Genomic DNA, 13,692 nt, shown 5'->3' on the forward strand with positions numbered 1-13,692 from the left:
GTGATCTCTGTCTGTCAAATAAATAAATAAAATCTTAAAAAAAAAGAATGAATACATGGGTGAGGGGTGCCTGGGTGGCTCAGTGGGTTGGGCCTCTGCTCTTGGCTCAGGTCATGATCCCAGGGTATTGGGATTGAGCCCCGCATTGGGCTCTCTGCTCAGCGGGGAGCCTGCTTCCCCTCTCTCTCTCTGCCTGCCTCTCTGCCTACTTGTGATTTCTGTCTGTTAAATAAATAAAATCTTTAAAAAAAAAAAAAGGAACGAATGCATGGATGAATGACCAGAATATTAAAGAACATTAAAGTCAGGGATTAAAAACTCAAATGCCTTCAGGGTCCAGGCAAAAATGAGTTAAGCAGACCTGGTAGGGAGGACGATAGCCTGCAAAACACACGCCTTATCTAAAAGGGGCAGCTTCGGGGCGCCTGGGTGGCTCAGCGGGTTAAAGCCTCTGCCTTCGGCTCAGGTCATGATCCCAGGGTCCTGGGATCGAGCCCCGCATCGTGCTCTCTGCTCCGCGGGGAGCCTGCTTCCCCCTCTCTTCTCTCTGCCTGCCTCTCTTCCTACTTGTGATCTCTGTCTGTCAAATAAATAAACAAAATCTTTAAAAAAAAAATAAAATAAAAGGGGCAGCTGCTCCTCAGCTCCAGCCCATCGGTGCTTTGTGGAGATGATGACTCTGTGTTACCACATCTTTTTAAAGAGAAGCCAGATATTTGGGTTTTTATATGGAATTTCTCAGTTAACTAAATGTTGTCAACCAATGAAGATTTTCCTGAAAACTTTTTATTGAGGTATAATTTATACACAAAAAAGTGTATATGTTATGGGTATACTGCTCAGTCTGACTTTACAGACTGCAGTGATTTTTTTATGTGGGCCAGACAAAACTGGATTGACTTGCCAGCCACCCGTCTGCAGCTTATGACAAAGACTGTATCGGGAACAGTATTGGCTAGTTAAGAATCACTTAATAGGGGTGCCTGGGTGGCTCAGTGGGTTAAAGCCTCTGCCTTCGGCTCAGGTCATGATCCCGGGGTCCTGGGTTTGAGCCCCGCATCGGGCTCTCTGCTCGGCAGAGAGCCTGCTCCCCACCCCCCCGCCGCCTGCCTCTCTGCCTACTTGTGATCTCTGTCTGTCGAATAAATAAAATCTTAAAAAAAAAAAAAAAGAATCACTTGATAGGTAAAAGTGTCTCAGAGCGGTGTGTAGAATTGATTTGGATTATGATTCAAAGAAGGCAAATGTGAAGGAAACTTTATGAAACAATTGGTGAATTTAAATGTTGACTGGCTATTTAATAATATTACACAATTATTGTTAATTCTTTCAGATGTAATATAGCTGGTCTGGTGTGAAAATATATATATATGTACATATATATATTCAATTTTTTAGAGCAGTTCAGGGAACAGTTGAGTGGAAGATACAGGGTTCTCATAGACCCCCCCACCTCCACACGCGCATAGCTTCTCCCATTATCAACATCCCCTAGCAGGTGGTGCGTTTGTCACATTTGATAAACCTACACTGACACATCACAATGGCCCAAAGCCCATAGTTTACATTAGGGCTCATTCTTGGTGTACGTTCTGTGGGTAGATATGTATAATGATACGTATCTACCATGATCATGTGTAGTTATTTTTTAGAAGAGTCCTCAGAGACACATAGGTTTTAAAATAATTACGGGTGAGATAAATGAATCAATGCTGGAATTTGCTTCAGAATAATTTGGGAGGAGTGTAAAAGTTGAGGTGTAAGTGAAACAGGATTGACCATGTATTGACAATCATTGAAGCTGGGTAATGGGTAAATGGAAGTTCATCATATTGTCTCTGTTTTTGTATGTGTTTAAACTTCTCCACCTCCAAAAGTAGAGCAAGAGTCCAAGATGAAGCCGGGGCACAGTTTTTCGGGTCTAGGGTAACATGGGACACTACTGCTGGTGACAGAAGTAAATTTATGGAACTGAAGTCTGCAAAAGTCATGGCATTTTTCTTTTTTCTTTTGTAGGGCCTGAAAGTCAGTATACTAAGACTGCTCAGGAGATTGTAAATGTCTGTTACCAGACACTGACTGAGGTAGGTGGTAAAGAGGAGGTCTTCTTGGGATGTAGCATTCTGGAATATCTTTGTTCCCTTGGGTGGAAGTCTTCCCTGCCTATCTCATTTTCATATGTAACCTCCCACCCCATATCCCTCATTTCCTTTCCTGCTTTATTTTCCTAGCTGGTGCTAAACGTTTTTAACAAACTATATGATTATTTACTTTAATTATGATATGTGACCTGTCACTAGAAGAAGCTCCATGAAGACAGGGATTTTTTTGGTCTGCTTTGTTTACCTTTATTTTACTTTGTTTACTAAGTAGGCTCCACACCCATCGTGGGGCTCAGACTCACAACTCTGAGATCAACAGTCGGATGCTCTACCGACAGCCAGCCAGGCACCTTCAGTGCTTAAAACCTACATTCAGTGAATTCACTAATTTTCTTTATTTCTCAGTATGATGAGCATTTGACTCAACTTGAGAAGGATATTTGTACAGCTAAGGAAGCAGCTTTGGAGGAAGCAGAATTAGAAAGCTTGGACCCAATGACCCCAGGGCCTTATACACCTCAGGTAAGTCTGAAGACTAGGAACTGCCTCTTAGAGTTTTCTTATTGGTTTGGGGGAATTGGGAGCATGTTAACAGATATGTTTACTGAGATACCCTTCTTCTCTGTCCTTCCTCTTCATATGCCTTTCGTGTGCTTTCTTGTCTTCTCAAAGGCTAAGGTGAGTGAGGGCCATGGGTCTTGGTGGCCTCGTTGAATCCAGAAGAAGCAGGTGTGGGATGAATGAGTGGGGTGGGGTCTTAGTTGTTTGGGCAGTGTTTAGGAATACTAGATTCCTGACTGCTATGGCCATAGGTATCCTCTTGAGTCTCTGGAGTTCCCTTGCCCATGAATTGGGGTTCTAGGGTATCCCTAGAGGTTAGAATTCTCAATTAAAGGCATTGGCCACATTGTTCCTCATAGATGTCCGATTACTCATTCCTTCAGATGTGTCTCAGTGTAGCTCAGATGTCACCCATTTTCCTGGATTGACTCCCTCTACTTGTAAATGAGGACAGGTAACATTTATAATGTTCTTAAAGTTACATGTCACAAGAGTAGGGAGCAGGATTAAAAGGAAATGTTTAGTCTTTGTGTTCTGTCACTTTAATATATTGGAACATAAGCATACGTTTCCATATTTGAAGACTAGGACTTAACAGAATATAGCTGGTGCTTGGTTTCTGTGTTGAAGGCACTATGGTAAAGTGGGAAGTATGAATTTTGGCAATAAAACAGGCCTGGGTTTGAATCTTAGCTCTCCTCTTACCTAGCTTTGTGAACTTGGGAAGTTAGCTTAAATGCTCTCAGTCTCCTTTTCTGTAAAATGTACTTTTCAAGATTATTATAAACATTAAATGAGTTAATTTGCCTGGCACGTAGGACAATAAATGTTTCCTTGTCTGTATGAAAATTGTCTGCAAAGTTCTCAGACTTCCTTTCAAATTTCACCAAATATTTTAATGCAGAATTCTCCCAATTCCCACTGGAAAACTTTTTTTCATTCTGCTCTGAACTGATACTGCTGCCTGTATGATCTCTGTTGAATTATTGCTGTTTATATTTCATGCACTCTCCCTATCTATCTTTTACTCTCTCTCACCCCAAAACCTAGGTTACTGAAGGGCCAAGTATAAAGAGCCCTAAGATACTACTTCCAGGCCCAGAACAAGGAAAGGCTCTTGGAGTATGTGGGCAGATTGGGTCCGGGGGGCTTGGGTGAGTGATGTTGCCCAGAAAGGCCCTTTTTGCTTATACGCCCACAGCTCCCACAAGGTCCTTTCTGGTAAGTTAAAGCCTGGGTTTTAGCCATCACTTCTCAGAAGAGTCTCGCCACTGAGCAGCACCTGCTTAGCTCTGATCTATGACAGCATAAACCTAGTCCTTTGGTGAGTCAACGCCTTAGACCCAGAGGTTATCTTCCTTTCTTTCCTGCTCCTCCCATACTGTCTCAGGTGGCTGAGGAAAGCCTGGCAACTATTCTCCCTTCTGAGCAGTTGCTGTTGTTTGGTACAGTTAGAGGGTTCCCTGCGAAGAGCAGGGTGCAGATAGCACCTCTTCATTATTCCAGTTCACCCTCTCATCGTTGCCTTCACTCGTATGTGCACACTGTGAAACAGTAAGCCCCATGTGTTTTCTCTCAGCCTGAGGATGATGCCTCTGAGTGATTGTCCTTATTCATCACTACTTTCCAACCCAGTGTTATCAAAGGGTTTGTCATAATTCTGGTTGTATGGAAACATAACAGTAATCTTACTTTACTTCCAGCCCTAAACAGTGGTAGTCAATACCGCGTTTTCACTCAGCTGTTCCCACCAGGCTTGAATTACACCCTACATTGCACCTAACACTTGATCTAAAATTGCTCACTTTGCAGTTTCCCACTAGCTCCTCATTCCCTGATTTTCTCTTCTGTTCAACTACTAGTTTACCTACTCTATAGTGCTTTAAATTGTGTATTACCTCTTTTTCCAAAACCCTCTTCAGTCATCCTTGCTTGTTTGCTTTTAAAAACACCCGACAAAGTAACATATATGTGGGGTTCATTGGGAAATACAAAGGAGAAATAAGGGGTGCCTGGGTGGCTCAGTCATTAAGCAGCTGCCTTCAGCTCGGGTCATGATCCCAGGGTCCTGAGATCAAGCCCCGCATCGGGCTCCCTGCTCAGCAGGGAGCCTGCTTCTCCCTCTCCCACTCCCCCTGCTTCTGTTCCCTCTCTTGCTGTGTCTGTCAAATAAATAAATAAAATCTTTTTAAAAAATATTTTATTTATTTATTTGACAGAGAGAGAGAGATCACAAGTAGGCCGAGAGGCAGGCAGAGAGAGAGGAAGGGAAGCAGGCTCCCTGCTGAGCAGAGAGCCGGATGTGGGGCTCGATCCCAGGACCCTGAGACCATGACCTGAGCCGAAGGCAGTGGCTTAACCCACTGAGCCACCCAGGCGCCCCAATAAATAAAATCTTTAAAAAAAAAAAAAGGAAAAATAAGTTACCTAGAGTTAAGTCCACCAGTCCAAAAGAACCAGCCACTGTGAACATTTTGGTGTGTTTCTTTCAAATCTGTGGTGTGTGTGTGTGTGTGTGTGTGTGCGCACGCACGCACGTACACATGTTCACGCACATGCATATGTGCACACCAGGGTATGTAGACACTTTTAAAGTGAAATTGGTCAGTATGATTTTGTGTCTTACTGTTTTCACTTCACATTATGTTATGGACATTTTACCTCATACGTCTTTGAAAACATGGTTTTTAAATAGCTACATTATATTTCTACCCCCCAGAGTTATAGAGAATGCTTTCCTACTTCTCCAGCCTGTTCTTTATCAGTTCCTGCTGCCCTCCTGTCACTGAAAAGTCCATTTGCTAAATTCCTCATCTCTTCAGGAGAGGGAAGAGGGAAAGGATCTATAATTTATTGAATTACAAATTATCTTCCTTTTCCCAACAGCCTCGAGAGGCAGACATTATCATCCATTTTTTATAATTGAGGAAACCAAGGCTTAGAGTGATTAAATAGTTTGTTAGTTACTCAGCTAGCAAGTGGTGGAGCGAGGACTCAAACCCAGGGTATTTTGTTCCAAAGCCCATATTGTTTTGTTTTGTTTTGTTTTGTTTTACCACACCATTTTGCCTCATAGCATCCTCTGATGAGCTCACAAACTATTAACCCACTACATGCTCTTGTTGGAATTGGAATTCCTTTATGCAATTTCCTATTAGAGGCCTCTAAACCAAACAATCAAAATTGCACAGGTATGAAGCCCTAGGCCTGCCAACAATAAGACAAGGCTTAGAAGACACTAGGTTATTGACCAGAAAGACTGTCAGGACATAGAATTATCCCACAGCTCTGATGCTTTTCTGCTTCAGGCTTCTGATCTGAGTCAAACATCAGATTCCTCTCTGCTAGAATGAGCAAACATCTGTAGGATTCCCCAAAACCTGCCCATAAAGCTGTGTCAAACTGTTTCTCTTTAAATGGATTGCTCTGCATGAACTTTTTCTACAGTGAGTGCTCTAAAGGGGAGTTCTGGATTTCTCACTCCCTTTCCTAAACAGAAGCTAAGTTGTACATTTGTGCCGCAGCCTCCTGATTTGTATGACACCAACACGTCCCTCAGTATGTCTCGAGATGCTTCTGTATTTCAAGATGAGAGCAGTATGTCTGTCCTGGATATTCCCGCTGCCTCTCCAGAGAAGCAGGTGACGCAGGTAGGATGTTCTCCTTCTCGTTGCCGCATTGGTAATGTGCTTTGGTGTGGGGAGTGGGAGAGTGATGATGTTGATACGTGACATGCATCATGACTGATCGGGCCCCTTTGGCCCTGGGCACGAAGGCTTAGAAATGGGTTTTCGAGGTGGGTTGGTGGCAGGTCACATGACCGGCATTGTCTTCTGTCTGTCCTGATGGGCAGAGTCAGGCACAACAGCACCTCAGGGAAGGCACAAGTATGAAAAGTGTATGAGGCATCAGAGCAACCTCACAGGTGACTAGAAAGACCAATTGTATTCAGGGACAGAGTTCAAAATAATTGGCCCTGCTACTGTACTGTATGGATGCTGTAATCTAAGTTAAAATTATTTATAAAATTAAATTAAATTTTTAAAAATTGGCCTGTTCTAGAGTGCCCGAAGATGCTCCTGATCTGAAGCCAAAAATCCTATCAGCTGCTCTCAGTCAGGCTTCCACTGGAGAGTACAAAACCCAGGAGAGTTTTTCTATCCCGAAGAGTCCTAACGGAAGCTAAGGAAAGCTTGGGTTAGGAAGGAAGAGTCTCCTTGTGATGATACAGCAAGAGCAGACCAAGGACCTTCCTATTCGGGTTTTTTGTTTCTTGTTGGTTTGTTGTTTTTGTTTTTGTTTTTTTAACTCTACCAGTGATTTCCAAAGAATGGGAAAAAGCACACATGCCTTGAGCTGTGTAAACAGCCCCCACTAGCTGTGGGGTTGGCTGGGATGTCAGGGAGGAGCATCCGGCCTGGGTAAGAGCCCGTGGTTAACTCCTCCTACAGGCACGTCCCTCAATGATGTGCTGTTTGTGTTCCTTACTCAGATGCACCAGGGCCGAGGTAGGCTGGGCGAGGAAGACTCTGATGTAGATATTGAAGGGTATGATGATGAGGAGGAGGATGGGAAACCTAAGACTCCAGCCCCAGTGAGTATGCTTACAGAAGGCTTATGGTTACGTTACACCCTCGTACGATAGGAGCCCCACTAGCACAGGGCAGGCCAAATCCCAAGCTGATATCAGAGAGTCCGTAGTGAGGCCCAATCAGACTTTAATCCTTGGAAAATTAGCTAAACGAATTCATCCACCACAGTTACTTACCTTCTTGTGAGGCAGCAAGGGGGGTGCTGGTGGTGGCTTCTGGTCTCTTACTTGGTTGATTGATGGGACTTTGACCCCAACTGGTCTCATTCAGGAAGGCGAAGATGCAGATGGCGATCTTGCCGATGAAGAGGAAGGAGCCGTGCAGCAGCCTCAAGCCAGTGTCCTATACGAAGACTTGCTTATGTCTGAAGGAGAAGATGATGAGGAAGATGCCGGGAGTGACGAAGAAGGAGACAATCCTTTCTCTGGTAAGTCTTGTCCGTGGCTTCTGTCCTAGGTAGCTCACCATAGCGCCCTGAGGACTGGATAGGAAACTCTGGGCCACATGTGCTTTTACCAGAAACTGCTTTTTTTCTTGAAGTCTCATTAATAGACCCAGAGTCCTGAGTGCTCATGGGATGAGGACCTTCATCAGCCTTTGAGGAGGTAAAGAAATGTAACATAGAAGTTCAAAAGGTGATTGTGGAAGAGGCAATGCCTCAGTAGCATCTTTGACTTGAATATTTGATAAAGAAGAGGAAAGAGGTGTTGTGTTTATAATAGGGAAGTGAGAGGGGGATAAGGAAATAAGATCCTGCTTTACTCAGCCGTAAGAAAGAATGAGATCCTGGCATTTGTGGTGACATGGATGGACCTAGAGGGTATAACGTTGAGGTAAATAAGTCAGTCAGAGAAAGACAAAATACCACATGATTTCACTCATATGTGGGATCTAAAAAACTGAACAAAGCAGAAACAGACCCCTAAGTATGGAGAACAAACTGATGGTTTCCAGAGTACGGCGGGGTGGGGGGGTTGGGCAGATGGGTGTGAAGGGGAGAGGGAGATCTAGGCTTCCAGTTACGGAATGAATAAGCCACGGGAATAAAAAGCACAGCATATGGAATGTAGTCCGTGATATTGTAATAGTATTGCACGTTGACGGATGGTAGCTACGTTTGCAGTAAGCATAGCGTGCAGTGCTGTATGTATTGCCAAACCACTGTGTTGTAATCCTGAAACTAATAACATTGTACATCAACTATCCTTCAGTTAAAAAAAAAAAGATCCTACTTAGTTTATTTGTCAATTAATGGCAATGGCAGGGAAAAGTACAGGAGAGGATTGGGGGGAAAACAAGACTGGACTGAGATGAGAAAAGAAAGTGGTTATTTGGGTTCTGTTTCCAAACTGTGGTCTTGCTGATGTTGGCCTGAGGCCCCCCTCCGAAGTGAGGAGTCCAGACAGGGTGCCTGTGTAGATGGAGGGCAGGAACTGGTTTGGAAAGACCAAGCCAAAGATGGCAGTTCTGTCCAGCTTATCTCAGGACCGTCCTCTTTTCACAGCTATCCAGCTGAGTGAAAGCGGAAGCGACTCTGATGTGGGATCCAGTGGGATAAGACCCAAACAGCCCCGCATGCTTCAGGAGAACACAAGGATGGGCATGGAAAATGAAGAAAGCATGATGTCCTATGATGGAGATGGTGGGGAGGCTTCTCATGGTTTGGAGGACAGCAACATCAGGTAATCGGCAGCAACACGCTCCAGGGCTGTGGCCTCAGGGCCCAGCTGTGATGGCAGAGGGCCCAGCCTCAGATTACTTTCATCCATCAAACGTTTCCACAGCTCCCTCTAGGGCCAGGCATTGTGCCGGGCCCTTGGGGGACACAGAGGAACAAGCCATATCCTGCCCTCGAGGAGCTCACAGTCCGGTGGAAGAGACCGATAACAAACAGAATCATTGCAAGTACAGTGTGCTGAGTGCAGAGTGCCAAGTTGCCGCTGAGGAGGGGGTATCTCCCTCTGCTTGGAGGGAGCAGGGAAAGCATGGAAGATGAGGGAACATGGACCTGGCAGTAAGGCCGAATAGGAGTCTGCTAAGTAGAAAAGTGGCAGGAGGTGAGGAGACCCTTAGAGACAGAACAGTACATCCAAAGGCACAGAAATATACCAAAGAATGTTCCAGGGTGAAGGGAGGTTGTGGGGAGTTGTGGCTCCGGAAGCAACAGGGCATTTTATCGTTGCGGACCTTACATGACATGTTAAGACACTTGGAGCTTGGGTAATAGGAATTGTCACTTCAAGGAGAAAGAAGTAATGTCGGATTTTTATGTTTAGTAACTCTAGGGTAATGGTAAGGATTTCAAATGGGATCTGTTAGAAGTGGGGAAAGGAAGGGACATATTTAAGAGCTATTTAGAGGATCAGTTAGATTTGGGAGATACAGACATAAAATGAACGGGAATGTCACTGAGAGGGAAGTGGAAAGAGCAGGTATTCAATGAGGTGGGAAAGGCGGAAAAAATGAATTTGTCTTTGGACATGTTAGATTTCAGGTACATCAGATACATCTAACCACACATGTCCAGCAAGCAGTTAGAGTCTTTATGTACTCCTTAAGCAAATGTTTATCACAAGTTCAAAAGCAACTAAGGTGCGGTCCCTTCCTTCAAGGAGCTCAGTGTAGTGGGAAACCTAGAACAGGTTAATAGACGATCATAGTGTGACATGGAAAGTGTTCTGATAGGCAACCGCAGGGGTTTTCTGGGACTTGGGTAGGAGTGGGGTGGGGGAGCTGCTTGCAGAAGGAAACCAAACTAACTCAGATGAGGAATTAGCTAGACAAGGAAGAAAGCGAAGGGCACTTCGGAGAGCAAGAACAGCGTTATGAGGCACTAAACAGTTCTAGCACGTGCAGGCAGCTTGGTGTGGTCGGAGCTTTTGATCCATGATCCGTGTGATAGAGACGATTTACAGAGGTAGGTAAGGACCAAATCGTGAAGGGCCTGAAAGTTCAGGGCAGACATTGAATGAGAGGTATGAGCAGATCTACATTTTTGCAAAGAGTGTTCTGTACCTGAAAAGAAATGTACATTGCCAATAAATACATGAAAAAATAATTCCCCTAGGAATTAAAGGAAGGCAATAAAACAATGAAATGCAGTATTTTTACCTACAAGATTAACAAAGATTAAAATGAATGATAATGTCCAGTGTTGGGAAGGTGTGAGGAAAAAGACATTCTCCAATGACTGCTGGTGATGTGAATTGATGAAACGAGTGGGTAGGAGAGAGGCATAGCGATTTATCGTTAAAACCAAAAACTTAAAAAATCTGCATCCCCCTTAGCCCCCCAAAATTCCATGTCTAGGAAATTATTCTGTAGCAATAATAAAACACCTTCATCAAGACGTTTGTACAAGGAGTTTAATCACAGTATTGTTTTTCAGTATGGGGAATATTGGAGACTGCTTCAGTGTCCCAATGAGAAACAGTTATTATCAATCATGTGATGGCCATATAGTGGAGTACCATATAGCAGTTGAAAGGATGCTATAGATGTGTGTTTATTGACATGGAAGGATGTTCATTACAATCAGTGAGAAAAGCAGAATCCTGAAGTATTCCAATTTTGTAAAGTAAAAAATGTTTAAGCATCTAAATTCAGTGCATAGAAAAAAAATTAAGATGATCATATACCAGGAGATTATCTCTGGGTAGTGGAGTTACTGGTGATTTTTTTCCTGGCGTATATTTTATTTAAAAAAACAAAACAGTGAACATGCATTGTGTGTATGGTGGGTTTTGGGGGGTTTTTTGGTTTTGTTTTTTTTGGTTTTTTTTTTTTTAGCAAAATTAAGAATAAAGAAACAAAAAATAAAGAGCACTGTGGCAGAAGTGTGAAGAATGAACTGGAGGAGAGCAGGACTAGTGGCATGGAGATTTATTTCAGCGGTGCAGGCCAGAGATAGCAAAGGACTGAGCTAAGGCAGGCAGAGTAGAGATGGAAAAGAGGGACAGAGACAAGATATATTGAAGAAGTAGCATCTTCAGGACCGTTGACTAATTAGATCTGTAGACTAGTGAGGCTGTAAGTGAGAGAGGAAACTCTGAGGCTGTCCGAGCATTTATGGCCATGCCAGCTGGCCGTATGGTGTTCAGGGATTAGGGGAGCTTCTTTCATTCGGGTTTTTGTGAATGTGAAGTTGGCAGGTTGATGTTTTGCACAGGATCATTTTCCTGTCGGGGACCTATAGAATAGTCCAGAACAAGTCATTTTGGTGTCCAGGGGAGATGAGATGGGCTGATCCCGTGGTGGCCCCAAGAACAGGATGGTGCCTGAGCTTGAGAGATGGCCTGTTTCTCTTCTCAGTTATGGGAGCTATGAGGAGCCTGATCCCAAGTCGAACACCCAAGACACAAGCTTCAGCAGCATCGGTGGGTATGAGGTATCAGAGGAGGAAGAAGATGAGGAGGAAGAGCAGCGCTCTGGCCCCAGCGTACTAAGCCAGGTCCACCTGTCAGAGGACGAGGAGGACAGTGAGGATTTCCACTCCATTGCTGGGGACAGTGACTTGGACTCTGATGAATGAGGCTTCCTTTGGGCCTCCCTTTAGCCTTCCCTGTTCTCCAGCCTAGGTGGCTCACCTTCCATAATGTTCATAACTGTATAGAGTCTGATCCTGAAATCACGAGATTGACTAACGCCTTAGCCTTTAAGAAATAGTACATAAATGGTAATAAATCACCTCCTCTGATCTTCCTGGGGCAGTGTCACACTTTGATTGAAAACCAAGCAACCCCTTTTCCCGTACCACTAACAAAAGGAGAGCAGTCTTCTCTTTCTCCAGTGCCCTCCTTTAGCTCCACTTACTGCTCTTGGTATCACTTTTTCCCAGGGAAGGAGGAGAAATGATGAAAGGACTAACAAATTTCTCTTGTTGTCCTCTTGGTGTATTAGACATTTTCCAAGCATGTTATCATCTCAGTTTTCTAATTTGCAGGCTGGAACAGGTGACAGCCCCCTTACTGGGACAGAGAATTGCGTTCTGCTCGACTCTGTGCCCCAGTAACCACATAAACCTATTGGACAAACTGCCCATTACTTTATTTATTTGATTATACAATGCCTTGTCCCTAAATGGATTTGGGGAAAATGGCTATCAGTCTTTCAAGCAGCCTGTATGTCAGAAATGGTATGTTGTTATGTGAATGTGTTCTGTGCCCGTCATCCCCAAGGGACAAGGTAGGAAAATGGTAAGGTCTTTAGGGCAAACACTGTGTGTCGTCTTTTTTTTTTTTTTTCATGCCTAGGATATGGTTCTGTGCATTGTAGGTGCTCAGGAAATGTTCCTATAATCATATCATCCTCGAAAGACTTGTTTTTTGACCATCTGCTCTGTAGTAAGCACTCAATCAGATCCTTGGGGTGCAAAAGTAAATAAGACACACAGCTTTTACCTATAGAGCTCGCCCTCGATTTGGGAGAGGGGGAGTAGAATTAAAAACTTGTTTCTTAAATCATTACCATGGTGCTGTGAGCTAAGCGCAATGAAGACGCTAAATGTAAAATAGAGGGGAAAACAGAGGAGTGACTGTGTCTGAAAAAGTCAGGGAGGTCTTCCTAGAGGTAATTTATAAGCTGACTGTTGAAGAACGAGTAGGAGCTGCCAGATGGAAAAGTCCAGGCAGAGTGTAACCTGCTGTCTCTGCTAATGATAGCAGGGTGTGTTCCCGATCTGTGCGTGTGTGTGCCTGCCTCCCTTGTTCCAGAAAGGGGTGGAGGTGGTTTGTGCTCCAGTCCTTTAATGCTGGAGTGCCTGGAGACAAGACGGAAAAGACTGGCAGGAAACGTACCCTCGATGCTAATGGGTGCGAACTGTAATTATTATAGGAAATGAGGAGCACTAGTAGAATGATTGCATCAGATTTGTGTGTTAGAAATTTTCTATATGTGGAATGAAAGACATTGAAGAATCCTATGTAACAGACAAGTTTGACCCCGCTTTTGTAAAAGACAAAACCACGTGTGTATATTTATATGTGTGTATATACTTGTATATGCAGAGGAAAAGGTCTGAAGGGATATATGCTGAACTGTTCACATGATAACCTCTGGGAAATGGGATCGGAGGGGAGGGGGCTATGTGGTTGTGTGTATACTGGGAATGTATTGTGCTTTTATTTCTGTATCGTTTGAAACTTTTTACAAGTATGTACTATTTTTGTAATAAAAAGAATCTTTTTAAAATACCCAGCAGTAGTGTGGAGAATGGTTTGGAGGGGAGCAAATCTAGTCAGTCTAGGGCTGAGGGGCGTGAATTTGAGAGATCTTCAGCAGGTAGAATCAATAGGACTTGACCGACTGGCATTTGGGGGTGGAAAAGGAGGAATGGGATGGAAGGTGCTTTCAGAATTTGGGTTTGGGAGACTGGGTGGGTGCATGGTACTCATTCATTTGTTCATTCAGCTTTTATCAAGCAGTCTGTTGGATGCTGA

At 43.9% G+C, this 13,692-nt stretch overlaps 1 protein-coding gene across 4 annotated transcripts in view; it reads left to right on the plus strand.

The window, feature by feature from the left end:
• The window catches only part of TAF1 (TATA-box binding protein associated factor 1), a 75,732-nt gene extending 62,283 nt beyond the window's left edge, over positions 1-13,449 (plus strand). For 3 of the 4 annotated variants that reach the window (XM_080831194.1, XM_080831195.1, XM_080831196.1), the window contains exons 33-38: positions 2,017-2,084; positions 2,508-2,624; positions 6,188-6,313; positions 7,526-7,682; positions 8,760-8,937; positions 11,567-13,449. In XM_080831194.1, coding sequence (XP_080687320.1) covers positions 2,017-2,084; positions 2,508-2,624; positions 6,188-6,313; positions 7,526-7,682; positions 8,760-8,937; positions 11,567-11,786 — 866 coding nt within the window. In that variant the 3' untranslated portion in view covers positions 11,787-13,449. Of the gene's footprint in view, positions 1-2,016; positions 2,085-2,507; positions 2,625-6,187; positions 6,314-7,155; positions 7,258-7,525; positions 7,683-8,759; positions 8,938-11,566 lie in introns of all 4 variants that reach the window. The other variant, XM_080831197.1, reaches the window with a different exon arrangement.
• Positions 13,450-13,692: the final 243 nt, after the last annotated feature.

Source organism: Martes martes (assembly GCF_963455335.1).
Source record: "Martes martes genome assembly, chromosome: X".
NCBI classification, from domain to species: domain Eukaryota; kingdom Metazoa; phylum Chordata; class Mammalia; order Carnivora; family Mustelidae; genus Martes; species Martes martes.